At 38.3% G+C, this 12,210-nt stretch overlaps 1 protein-coding gene across 2 annotated transcripts in view; it reads left to right on the top strand.

Moving 5' to 3' along the window:
* lrp1ab (low density lipoprotein receptor-related protein 1Ab) overlaps positions 1–12,210 on the top strand; it is a 116,446-nt gene that overhangs the window by 63,773 nt on the left and 40,463 nt on the right. For both annotated transcript variants that reach the window (XM_059527900.1, XM_059527901.1), the window contains exons 12-24: positions 2,297–2,477; positions 2,741–2,963; positions 4,019–4,208; positions 4,428–4,556; positions 4,676–4,816; positions 5,328–5,453; positions 5,569–5,685; positions 5,781–5,861; positions 5,948–6,115; positions 8,817–8,999; positions 9,425–9,622; positions 10,455–10,700; positions 10,983–11,180. In XM_059527900.1, the coding sequence (XP_059383883.1) occupies positions 2,297–2,477; positions 2,741–2,963; positions 4,019–4,208; positions 4,428–4,556; positions 4,676–4,816; positions 5,328–5,453; positions 5,569–5,685; positions 5,781–5,861; positions 5,948–6,115; positions 8,817–8,999; positions 9,425–9,622; positions 10,455–10,700; positions 10,983–11,180 (2,181 nt within the window). The remainder of the gene's footprint in view (positions 1–2,296; positions 2,478–2,740; positions 2,964–4,018; positions 4,209–4,427; positions 4,557–4,675; positions 4,817–5,327; positions 5,454–5,568; positions 5,686–5,780; positions 5,862–5,947; positions 6,116–8,816; positions 9,000–9,424; positions 9,623–10,454; positions 10,701–10,982; positions 11,181–12,210) is intronic.

The raw sequence follows: 12,210 nt of genomic DNA, 5'->3' as shown, positions 1-12,210 counted from the left end.
TGTGTACAGTGCAGCTTTAACAGATCTAATCTCTCTCTCCCAGGATCCACCAAAGTGTGGGGAGTTTGGTTGATTGTATTGAAAGTGGATCTGTTGCTTGGCAAGCTCTGTTTGCAACTGTGGTTGAATATTGTTGAAGGCTTTCTTCAGCTCATGGTCTCCGCCTTTGAAATTGGTGCCCTGATCACTGAGCAACTTGTGATGTTTTCCCCTTACGGGTGATTAATTTGCATAGAGACATGAGGAAGAAGTCTGTGTCTGCTTGAGATAGAAGGAATCAGAATAGGAATCAGTAAGAGCTTTATTGCCAAGTAGGCATACAAGGAATTTGTTTTAGTGACATAAGCCTCCAGTACACAGAGACGACAACAACACACAGACCCCCCCCCCCCCCAAAAAAAAACCCCATGTAAATACAAACAGACAAATATTGCAAAATAAATGCAATTTATGAACAGTTGTGCATAAGTGCAGTTGTGTCGAGTGAGATGCAGGGATGTACTAGGATGGAGATGGTAACAAATAAATATAAGGTTATTGCACATTTTTATTGCATATGTGTGGAACATTTAACTGCTCATGAGGTAGATTGCCTGGGAGAAGAAACTGTTCTTGTGCCTGGCTGTCCTGGTATTTGCGGCTCTGAAGCGCCGGCCAGATGGCAGAAGTTCAAAAAGGGGATAACTTGGATGTGAGGGATGCAGAGTGATTTTCTGAGCCCTTTTCCTCAATCTGGATGTATATTGTTCTTGAAGGGTGGGCAGTTCTGAGGTATCACAAAATATGTGCACAATTCCTGAACTGGTCAAGGGATCTACCTTGGTAGTGTAGCATTTGGGAAGTGTGACATTTGGGATTTGTGGAAGCTTGTCTTCCCAAGTTAGACATGCGTTTCCGAGGTCAGTGGGCAATTTAGGGTCATCTCATTCTGTTTTTTTTTGTCCCAGAGCCTTTGTACTATGATCTTTGCTCAGGTTGTAAATGGGGTGATGAATCCCAAGGGATCGTATTGACTCGAAAGGATGCGATAAATGTGTTGCATACTTGGCTCAGCTTTTATGACATGACCATGTTTGTATCCAAGTGGGTCGGATGTGCACTGCCACCTAAGTCCTAGTGTGCGTTACTGAAGGTCTGCCCTGTCCGAAACCAAAGCTCACAGTTCTCTGACCTGATTTGCTGCGGAAGATGTTGCAGGATTTAGGGAGTGTTGCTGCCCCACTGACACAGTTCAAATCCACTCTGGGCTAGCAGATCGCATGTCATCATCTAGATGCCTGGCAGTATCAAGAGAGGGAATACTTTGAAGCCAATTATCTACATAAAAGCAGTGCTCTATTGATGCATGTACCTCACTGTCAGGTTGGCTGTGATAGGCAACATGTTTCTGGAGAGCAAAAGTTGCACAGCATGGGCTGCAAGTGGTACCATAGGGTAATACTGACCACTGGTAGACATCAGGTGGGCTTGTTGTTTTCAGGTTTCGCCACAGGAATCGCAAGAATACTTGGTGTTCTGTCAGGAGACGGACCTTTAAGTCGCTGCTGATGACTACTGCATGCTCTCAGAAACGAAGCAGCATGCTCGACCCTCTTGGATGTTTCTGTATGCCCTGGTGGTGGCGATGGTGATCTGGATGTCTTGGAGCTGGCTTACATCTTCTGAAGCTCATGGTTGATCTTATCTGTCACGTCGACGTTCTGTGCATAACTTATCCTCACTACATTTCACTAACTTATCCCCTTCGCAGCGTGGATCTCTTTGATCTCTTGAAGATGTTATGATGTTGAGGTAGAGGCTTGTTCCTCCATATTACACATCGAATGTATGGGTGAATGAATTGGCTGAGATGGAGACCATGGCCTTGGAGAGTGAGTGGCAGAGTGTTCTCTGAGGTCACGTCGAAGTAATATTTAATGTTAATAAATATTTAAAATTAAAGTTATTTGAAATATTAATGTGTCTACCAGGTCATTATTTGTTTTGTTTTTGTAGTTGCTCAAATTTAAAATCCCCATGAAATCAAAAGTTTTTTGGGTGTTCGTACCAATATGTTAGTCTTAAGGTTATATACAAGGCAGTGTGCTCCAAAACAGTAACAAAATTCACATTTAGAAGATATAAGCATTCACTTCCGCCAAAAACAGCTCAATTATATATCAATTATATCTTCTCATCAAATCTTCTGACCAATCAAATGCTAATACATATATAATACAACAAATTGTATATAATACAACTCCTGTATCTCTCTCTCACTCTTCTTCATCCCATGCATTTTGTCTATATTCCACAGGTATTCACACAGTAGAAGGTATTGCTGTGGACTGGATGGGGCAAAACCTGTATTGGACTGATGATGGACCCAAAAAGACCATCAGTGTGGCCAAACTGGAGAAAGCCTCTCAGACCCGCAAAACGCTTATCGAGGGAAAGATGACCCATCCTAGAGCCATTGTAGTAGACCCTTCTCATGGGTAAATCAATTATTTTCGCTTGATTGCAAAATTTTAAGACACTGGCAAACTATCGACTATAATGTTAGGAAATGTTAGAGATTTTATATATTTTAAGTCACAATAGACTTATAATTCAGAATAGGTTTAAGCGACCATATATATATATATATATATATATATACATATATATATATATATATATATATATATATATATATATATATATATATATATATATATATATATATTTGAATGAATGCATAAATCTGTGCTGTTTGCAGAATGATGTACTGGAGTGACTGGGAGGAGGAGCCTAAAGAAACCAATCGGGGCAGTATAAAGAAGGCCTGGATGGACGGTTCAAATGCTGGTATCCTGCTTACTTCTAAAACTGTGCTCTGGCCCAATGGCCTCAGCCTGGACATCCAGCAGGGCATCTTGTACTGGGTGGATGCGTACTACGACCGCATCGAGATGGTGCTTCTCAACACCACAGAACGCAGGGTGAGGAAACTCAAGGAAGCTCAAGTTTGTATCTTAGCTAGTGTGACGAGTGGGGCGGGGCCGAGGGATGTGGGAACACGAGTGAGGCCGGTGGAGTGATTGGGAAATCCGCTACACCTGCGACCCACCACCGGTCTTGAGTCCCACAGAGGAGATGGAAGGATATAAAACTGGAGCGACGACAGTGAAGGACGAGAGAGGACCAGGCCTGGGCTTTTAGTTGTGTTTTGGTTTTTATTTGCGCGCACCAGTCGTCCGTGAGGAGCTGGTGCGCTGTTTTGTGTTTATTTTGTTATTAAAGTTTCATGTTGATTGTCCGCCGGTTCCCGCCTCCTTCTTGCCGAAGATTACAAAGGTTGTAATTCATTACAGCTAGAGATACTTAATATGCCATTATACTATGATGACCAAATTTCGGAAATGAAAAACAGGGACATTTCCTAATTTACTGGTCAAAATATCAGTAATTTCTCACTTGTTATTATCTATGAATTAAAAAATGTTGTTTATTCAATATACAATTATTATAGAGAACATTGAATTATAGGGAAATTTTATTTAAAGTTAAAAACTAAACATGAAAATGTGTCCGTTTGTTGATTAGGCATGCATTATTCATTTTATTTCATTAGTTTTTGTTTAGCTTATCTATATATAAAATTTATATCAGCTATTTAATAGTTCTACTATAACATGAAAATACTGCTTTGAAGTCATGTTGGAAAGGTTGAATGCCAAATTGCGAGTGGGAAATTATAAAAAAATTTTTAGCCCAAGGTTTTTGAGTTGGACGTGTGTCAGACACCACACAAATACACACACACACACACACACACACACTCATATATAATGTTTTTTGGTACACTGGCTCAACACTGGCTTAGTTGCATCTACAAAATATGAGATTATTGTACAATTACAATAGAATATAATGATCAAGTAGACTACAATGTTGCTCTGACAAAATGATTGGATGCAACTGATGTTCCACATAATTATGATATTCCAACTTTTGTATTTGAATTTATATTAAAAACCCTTTTCTGTTCATCCAGACGGTATATGAAGGACAGGAGCTGAACCATCCCTTTGGCCTGTGTCACTATAAGAACTTCCTGTTCTGGAATGAGTACCGCAGTGGAGGAATCTACCAACTGGACCAAAACACCAAGAAGGCCACGTTGCTACGCAGTGAACGACCACCAATCTATGAGATTCGCACCTATGATGCACAACAACAGCAAAGTACCGAACACCCTGAGTATTTCTTTTTGGAAATGAATCATTTATGAGTCATATGTAAAGCATGAGCTGACTGATCAAACAAAGACATAATTGTTTTGTATGTTAGCATGTCTCAACAGCCACATTATTTATAGTGTTAGAGAGCTAACAAACTAATGAGATCAGAGTTTCAGTGGTTTTATTGGGATCTGCTAAGGGTGTTGTGTTGTTGCTGTGCAGTCACAGGCTCCAACGTGTGCCGTGCCAATAATGGTGGCTGCAGCAGTCTGTGTCTGCTGACGCCCACTGGACGCTCCTGCGCCTGTGCCGATGACCAGATACTAGATACTGACAACAAGACCTGTAAAGGTGGATATTCTGGGCTTTAAATGGCCTGAATTGTACATTTAGTTGTCAATAACCTCAGAGGCTTGTAAAAAGGCCCATTTCGGATTTGGAATAAATTTTATTTATTTTTTTCTCACCAGCAAACCCTTCCTACGTGCCTCCTCCTCAGTGCCAACCTGGAGAATTTGCCTGTAAGAATAATCGCTGTATTCAAGACCGCTGGAAGTGTGACGGGGACAATGACTGTCTGGACAACAGCGATGAGGCCCCCGAATTGTGCCGTTAGTGTCCTTTTGTCTCATATTTTCAGATATGCAAATCACAATACCAGTGCTCAAAAACATTTCTTTCTATTATCAATGTTGAAAACAGTTGTGATGCTTAATAAAAAAAAATGTTGGGGGGGGGGGTGTAATATTTTTATACAAGTTTAGAAGAATTGCAATTATTTAAAATAGAAATTAAAATGTAATATAAATGTCTTTAATCTAATTTCTGGTCAGCTAATTTGTTCTTGCAAAAAAAAAAGTATTCATGAAAAGTATTCATGTCTTTCACAAAAAAAGTGTTTGTGTGTGTGTATATATATATTTATATATATATATATATATATATATATATATATATATATATATATATATATATATATATATATATATATATATATATATATATATATATATATATATATATATATATAAAAGTTATAGTTATATTCTGTTATATCGGCCATCAAAAGAAACAAATCCTCACTGAGTGCACGTTTAAATGGTCCTATTTGTCCTGTTTCAGACCAGCACACCTGTCCTGCGGACCGATTTAAGTGCCAGAATAACCGTTGTATCCCCCTGCGCTGGCTTTGTGACGGAGACAATGACTGTGGGAATGATGAAGACGAATCTAACAGCACCTGCTTGGGTATTGTGAACTTCTTAATTGCATGTCAATAGGATTTGAAAGCTTTTTCTCCCAATGAATGTCCAAACACTTTTATGCGCTTTGGGACTTGACCAGGTTTTCTTTTCTCTCCCAGCACGCACGTGTCCTTCAAATCAGTACCCATGTGCCAGTGGCCGTTGTATTCCTGTCTCCTGGACTTGTGACCTGGATGATGATTGTGGCGATCGCTCAGATGAACCACCATCTTGTGGTATCTAAATTTGAGCCTCTTTTCTTATGTCATCATGCCGTGCTGTGAACCCTTTTCTTTATCTCCTCTTCTCTCTTGTCTCTCTCTCTCTCCAGCATATCCCACCTGTTTCCCCCTCACTCAGTTCACTTGTGCCAATGGACGCTGCATCAATGTCAACTGGCGTTGTGATAATGGTGAGTTTCTAATTCCATATTGCCATTTTCTAATGTCACATAGACATAAGTGTCCAGTAAGTGTCATCATGTGTGTGTGTCTTCAGATAACGACTGTGGGGATAACAGTGATGAAGCCGGCTGCAGTCACTCGTGCTCCAGTGTGCAGTTTAAATGCAGCAGCGGCCGCTGTATTCCAGAGTACTGGACCTGTGATGGAGACAACGACTGTGGAGATTACAGCGACGAGACTCATGCCAACTGTACTAATCAAGGTGAGTTTGGAAAGAAGCATTATTCGATGAAAGAAAAGAGGTCTTACTCCAAACATATAGTTTAATTCAGTTTTTGGGAAAAATTACTTCAGTCAGTTATTTGTTTAACACCGATGGAGTTTCGGTTCCTTGCCGCTGTCGCCTCTGGCTTGCTTAGTTGGGGTCACGTCATTTACAGCGATATCGTTGACGTGATTGCAAATGAATGCACAAACACTATTTAACTGAACAGAGATGACATCACTGAATTCAATGATGAACTGCCTTTAACTGTCATTTTGCATTATTGACACACTCGTTTCCTAATGAATGTTGTTCAGTTGCTTTGACGCAATGTATTTTGTTTAAAGCACTATATAAATAAATGTGAAGACTTGATTTGTTTAATTTTGTTATTTATTTTTTATGTATTTATTTATTTTGTTATTTTATTTTAAATTATATAAATTGTTTAAATTAATAGTTAAATTAAGAGTAACAAAATGAACAAACATGGAAAAAAATAGATTGTTTATTTTTTTAGAAAATAACAGTTTTGTTTGTTTGTTTTATTTGTTTAAAATTTTTATAAATTGTTGAAATAAATGTACTTTTGAACATTTTAATTGTTAGAAAATAACAAAATTGTTTTATTTAAGTAGTTTGATGTCCCAAATTTTGATAACTAGTGAACCTCATAGAAAACAACTTTTTATATTTAGTTTGACATCCTGAGGTTGATGATTAATATTTTATCGAGATGAAGTGCCTTCATTCACTGATCATTTGTTTAAAAGACAAAATGATATAGTGTTGTCGTCTTTTCTTTCTTTTTGTTTTTTTACCCTCTTTGTATTTTGTAAACTGTCAGTTTATTCTTTGAAGCTGTTTTAGTTGTGTGAGCCTTCTGAAGTGTCTCTAAATTTTAAGCAAAACCACAATGACTAATGCAGCTGAGCTCTTCATTAACAGGAGTAAATCCCGATTTCACAAACTGGGATGTCATCTTTTTCTTGTTTTTTTTGTGGTCTGTGGTGAAACACGTAAACCACAAAATCTTGCAGAATGTCTGCGAGGAGAGCAGTGTTAATGACTGCTCTGAGAGCTGCTGTCTTGAGGGATTACACAAGCACAGATGTGCCGGGACGTTTGACGCATGAGCCACTGGTGCATCCTCATGTGCATTTTTGTTCTTATCTCTTTCCTTCTCCATAAGCCCCATTCGTGTGGTTTCATAGCTATGAATTGCTCAATGGTTGGCCGGGCCCTGCGTGGAACAGGAATGGAGGGTTAGGTTCTGTTTTCGGGGTCTGGGCTCTGTCCTTCTCTTCTCTAATCCCTACGGCATGCTGGTGCTTAATAGACTCGCAGAATCAATGCAGCAGAACCAAGCCAGAGGCCTAATGAGAGTGCTGGGCCTCATGGGAGCCTGGCAATGTGTTTGTGCCTGTGTAAAGATGTAGATCTGAATGAGGTCATGCTAGCATGAGTTGTGAAGGAGAGATGTTTCATAAAGTCATTAAGAACAAGTTTGAAGTAGGAATGTTAAAAGTAATGGTACTTTGGTAACAAGTCAATTTAAATAGTTTAGATTTGTTAGTTTTTTATAGAGGAGTGTATAAAAAAGTATTTCCATAAATGTTGGGATTTATTTATTATTTTCTGCCTTTACTACATATAATGCTTATTAGTACAGTAGTATGTTACTATTAACTTTTCTGTACTTTTTTTATATGGAAAATTAAAGGGAAGAAAAATCCAGTGTCAGACATGTAAAGTATTTAAAAATATTTGAAGGCTTCGTTTATTTTTTTGTTATTTATTTATTTTAAAAATAAAGTAGTTTATGAAGCATATGCAATTTTGCTAAAATATGGACAATTGGCAGAGGTTTGTAATATTTCAGTCGGATTTTGGTATTGATATCAACTGTGTGTGTGTGTGTGTGTGTGCTCTTGTTTTTGTGACATATCAGGACACAACTTTGTATAATGACATGGGTATGACACCGGTATTACAAGGAGAGGGTGACTTATGAGGACATTACCCATGTCCCCATTTTTCAAAATGCTTATAAATAATACAGAATGAGTTTTTTTGAGAAAGTAAATATGAACAAAGTTTCCTGTGAGGGTTAGGGTTTGGTGTAGGGTCGGTAAAGGGCAATACAGTATAAAAACCATTACGGCTATGGGATGTCTCCACTTTTCACAAAAACAAACGTGTGTGTGTGTGTGTGTGTGTGTGTGTGTTTGTTTGTGTGTGTGTGTATGAGAGAGAGAGAGAGAGAGAGAGAGACACACACGGAATACATGCAGCTCGAGCAGTATGATGTCATTGGGGTCAGTTCACCCCAGCAGATCCCTGTTCTAGGACACACTTCTCTCTGTTTACGGATGAGCTCTGGTTTTCCGCTTCCCCCTCTCTAGACTCTGCCAGACACTAACCTTTGCCATGAGGGAAAGCCTTTATTTCTGATGCCTAATGATGGCTGTCACAGTGCCAGCCCTGGACCACTGTTCATGAGAAAGTTTGCTTTGGATCAGTTCATTGTGGTTGTGCCTTACACTGGTTACAATCTCCATCCCTGGGAACTGATTTTTGACGTCAGGAAGCCAAGCTCTCATTACCATCAAATAATAAGATATGTGTCCATGCCTTTGTATGAGTGTTCACGCGGCTGCATTGTAATTGCTTGTCCCATTTTTGCTTTTGTCTGCAGCCACGCGGCCTCCCGGCGGTTGCCACACGGATGAGTTCCAGTGCCGAATGGACGGTTTGTGTATTCCTATGCGATGGCGCTGTGATGGAGACACAGACTGCATGGACCTCAGTGATGAGAAGAACTGTGAGGGCGTCACACATATGTGCGACCCTGCTGTCAAGTTTGCCTGCAAGGACTCGGGTTAGTTCATCTTAAATGTTCTCACTCATGTTTCGCCAACAATCATAAATAAATGTTGACATAAATCAAATATCAACTCTTAAAGGCCCAAAATCAAAACTTTGACCATTTTATTTAATGTATATTCTCTTAAACAGCATCTTTATGCAAGTGTAATCTTGTGTAAAAAGTCTAAAAAAATAAATAAAAAAATAGCAACTTGCGCATTTAAAATTTATAGTCTGCTTGAACACAAATCAACAATATTGATGACACTTCTTGCATACATGTATACCCATTTTTATTCAATAAAATTAGATTGTCTTTCCTCATCTGCTATAAACATCTTTTTTATTTGACTAAAAATTATAAATTGAAGCATATTTGCAAGTAAATTCTGAATTGTGGGTCTAATTATTATTATTTTTTGTGTGTGTATATTTTAGCTCGCTGTATCAGTAAGGCCTGGGTGTGCGACAGGGACAGCGATTGTGAGGATAACTCGGATGAAGAAAACTGCGAGGCTCTTGAGTGCAAGCTCTCCCACCATGTTTGTGCCAGCAACGACTCCATCTGCCTACCTCCTGAGAAACTGTGCGACGGCAAGGACGACTGCCCCGATGGCTCGGATGAGAAGCTTTGCAGTAATGCACACGCACTGAAACACAAATACACTCAAGTTAAAGGGATAATTAATATTGTCATGCTTTACTCAACCTCATGTCTTTTTAGACATGTTTATTTCATAATAAACATTTAGCATTCATAATTATAAGAAAAGTTTCTTTACCTGCAAATCGCCATATTAGAATTACTGGAGTAATAAAATTATATTTGAAAAAATATTAATATAACAAAGAGTTTTTCACTGTTTACTGTTACTGTTTTTACTGTATTCACAGATATGTAGAATTGGTGAGCATAAGACATTAAAACATTAAATTATTAACACAAATTAATGGCCCTGAACTTTTTAATGATGATGTGAATTGTTTTTATGTAATGACGGTCTATAGTAAATAAGTGACCATGAACTGCCAAACTCCAATAAAAGTAGTCCATGTGACTTGTCATATAGCTTCAGAATATATATGCCACAAGCCATATGGGCTACATTTTCTGTATGATTTGATTTATTTTGGTCTTTTTGTGGAGCTTGACAGCCAGTAGATCTTGTGTGCTCCATGGATGAATGCCTTCAGGGTGAATAAATAATGACAAAAGTTTCATTTAATGCGTGAACTATTCCTTTAAATCTTTCAGTTTGCGCAGAGCATGCCAACTCAACTTGTGTTTCCCATTAGCATTACACAAAAATATTTCAGGCTTGAATTCAAATGAAATATGCACATTCCCTCCTACTCTTGTTTACTTATTTCTTTTGATAGGCTTGCAGTAACTTACTCATAAACACCCTTTTAATCCCACTTGCTTCTTTTTTTAATTTATTTTTATTTTTACCTATTTTCGTTCTAGATCTTTGCACGATGGATAATGGAGGCTGCAGCCACAACTGTACCATCGCTCCTGGTGAGGGCATCCTGTGCTCCTGCCCAGTTGGCATGGAGCTGGGTACCGACAACAAGACCTGCCAGATTCAGAGCTTCTGCGCCAAGCATCTCAAGTGCAGCCAGCGCTGCATGCAGGAGAAGGCCACTGTTAAGTGTGCCTGCTATGAAGGCTGGGCGCTCGGGCCAGACGGCGAGAGCTGCAAGAGCACTGGTGAGGAAAAGACCTAGAATACCTAAGATACCTAGAATATTTCAGTTTTACTACACCTCTTGGTGAGATGTATAGTACACTGTATATAAAATATTTTTTATTTTTTTTATATCTAAGTAACAATATGCCACAATATTGTTGTTTTTGCTAGAATTTTATATAATATATTATATTATATTACATTACATTACGTTATATTAAAGTCTAGTGACTTTCTGGAGTAAAACCAAAATCAAGGATTAGCAGTGTGCTGGCCCTATGTGACTTGTCCATGTTCTTTAGATCCATTCAAGCCCTTCATCATTTTCTCCAACCGGCATGAGATCCGTCGGATTGACTTGTACAAGGGCGAGTTCAGCGTGCTGGTGCCTGGCCTGCGGAACACCATTGCCCTGGACTTCCACTTCAACCAGAGTGCCCTCTACTGGACCGACGTGGTTGAAGACAAGATCTATCGGGGAAAGCTGTCAGAAAACGGAGGTAAATGAATGTCTTAGTCCTATAGGAGTGGGTGTTCCTAAATCAAATAATTAGTTGTTAATAATCCGTATTTTTATTCATATATAGAAAAATATAATTTAGTTCAGTAAAAGAACAGACACTACAATTAAAAACTGAACGCAGCTGCTCAATGCAGCGTGTTGAACGACAGTCACATCACAGATCAGAATTATTTGAGGAGAGCTGACTGACAAGAAGAGTGAGGTGAGACAGACAAGACGAAATTAAAACAAAATGCAAAAGCGCCTGTTTGGCATTATTTTGGATTTTGAAAAGCCTGTTGACTTTTGCCGTTTATTTAAGGTGATTTTGAAACATTCGTTTCTTATTTAATTGGTCCCACATTGTTTGCTGATTTTTACTTTATTTAAACTGTGTGTCATTTATTTATTTTATTTGACATCAAGGTGTATGCCGTGCCTCTTAAGTTTTCTTATTCGTTTTGCTAATTATTTATTTGGTTATATATTACACATGTATACTTAGCCTGTTTCCAGTTTTGTATACCTATATAAACTTTATGTAAGTTATATGCTATTTTATATTAGGCATAGCCTGCCCAATAGCATGGTGTATTTTTATTTGTTTTGTTAATAAAAGTTCTATGTTTTATAAATAGGCTAAAATAATAAATATGTTTATGTTTGGGTTAGTACATTACATTGTTACATTACATTACATTTACATAAAAATTGTTTTGATGGAGAACTTTATTAGTTTACTTAATAATGGCTTTGGACAAAAGAGAGCTTCAATCGCATTCTCATGTTTTAAAGACTTGTGTAAAGTTCTGAGTTGCCTTTGTTGTCTGTGTTTTCCCACATTGTTCTGTTCTTTTCAGCATACCAAGTTATTATTACAACTATTCTCGGTTCATAAAACCACAGCATGCATCTAAGTGAGTCTGTGTGTGATCGTAGTACAGGAATTTGGACGCCTCTGTCTTTACCCATTTGACTCATTCCTAGTTTGCGTGACTACAGTCAGAGTAAAAGTGAAGTGTCGGAAG

Source organism: Carassius carassius, chromosome 37 (assembly GCF_963082965.1).
Source record: "Carassius carassius chromosome 37, fCarCar2.1, whole genome shotgun sequence".
NCBI lineage: Eukaryota > Metazoa > Chordata > Actinopteri > Cypriniformes > Cyprinidae > Carassius > Carassius carassius.
This window is presented reverse-complemented; position numbering and strand designations above follow the sequence as displayed.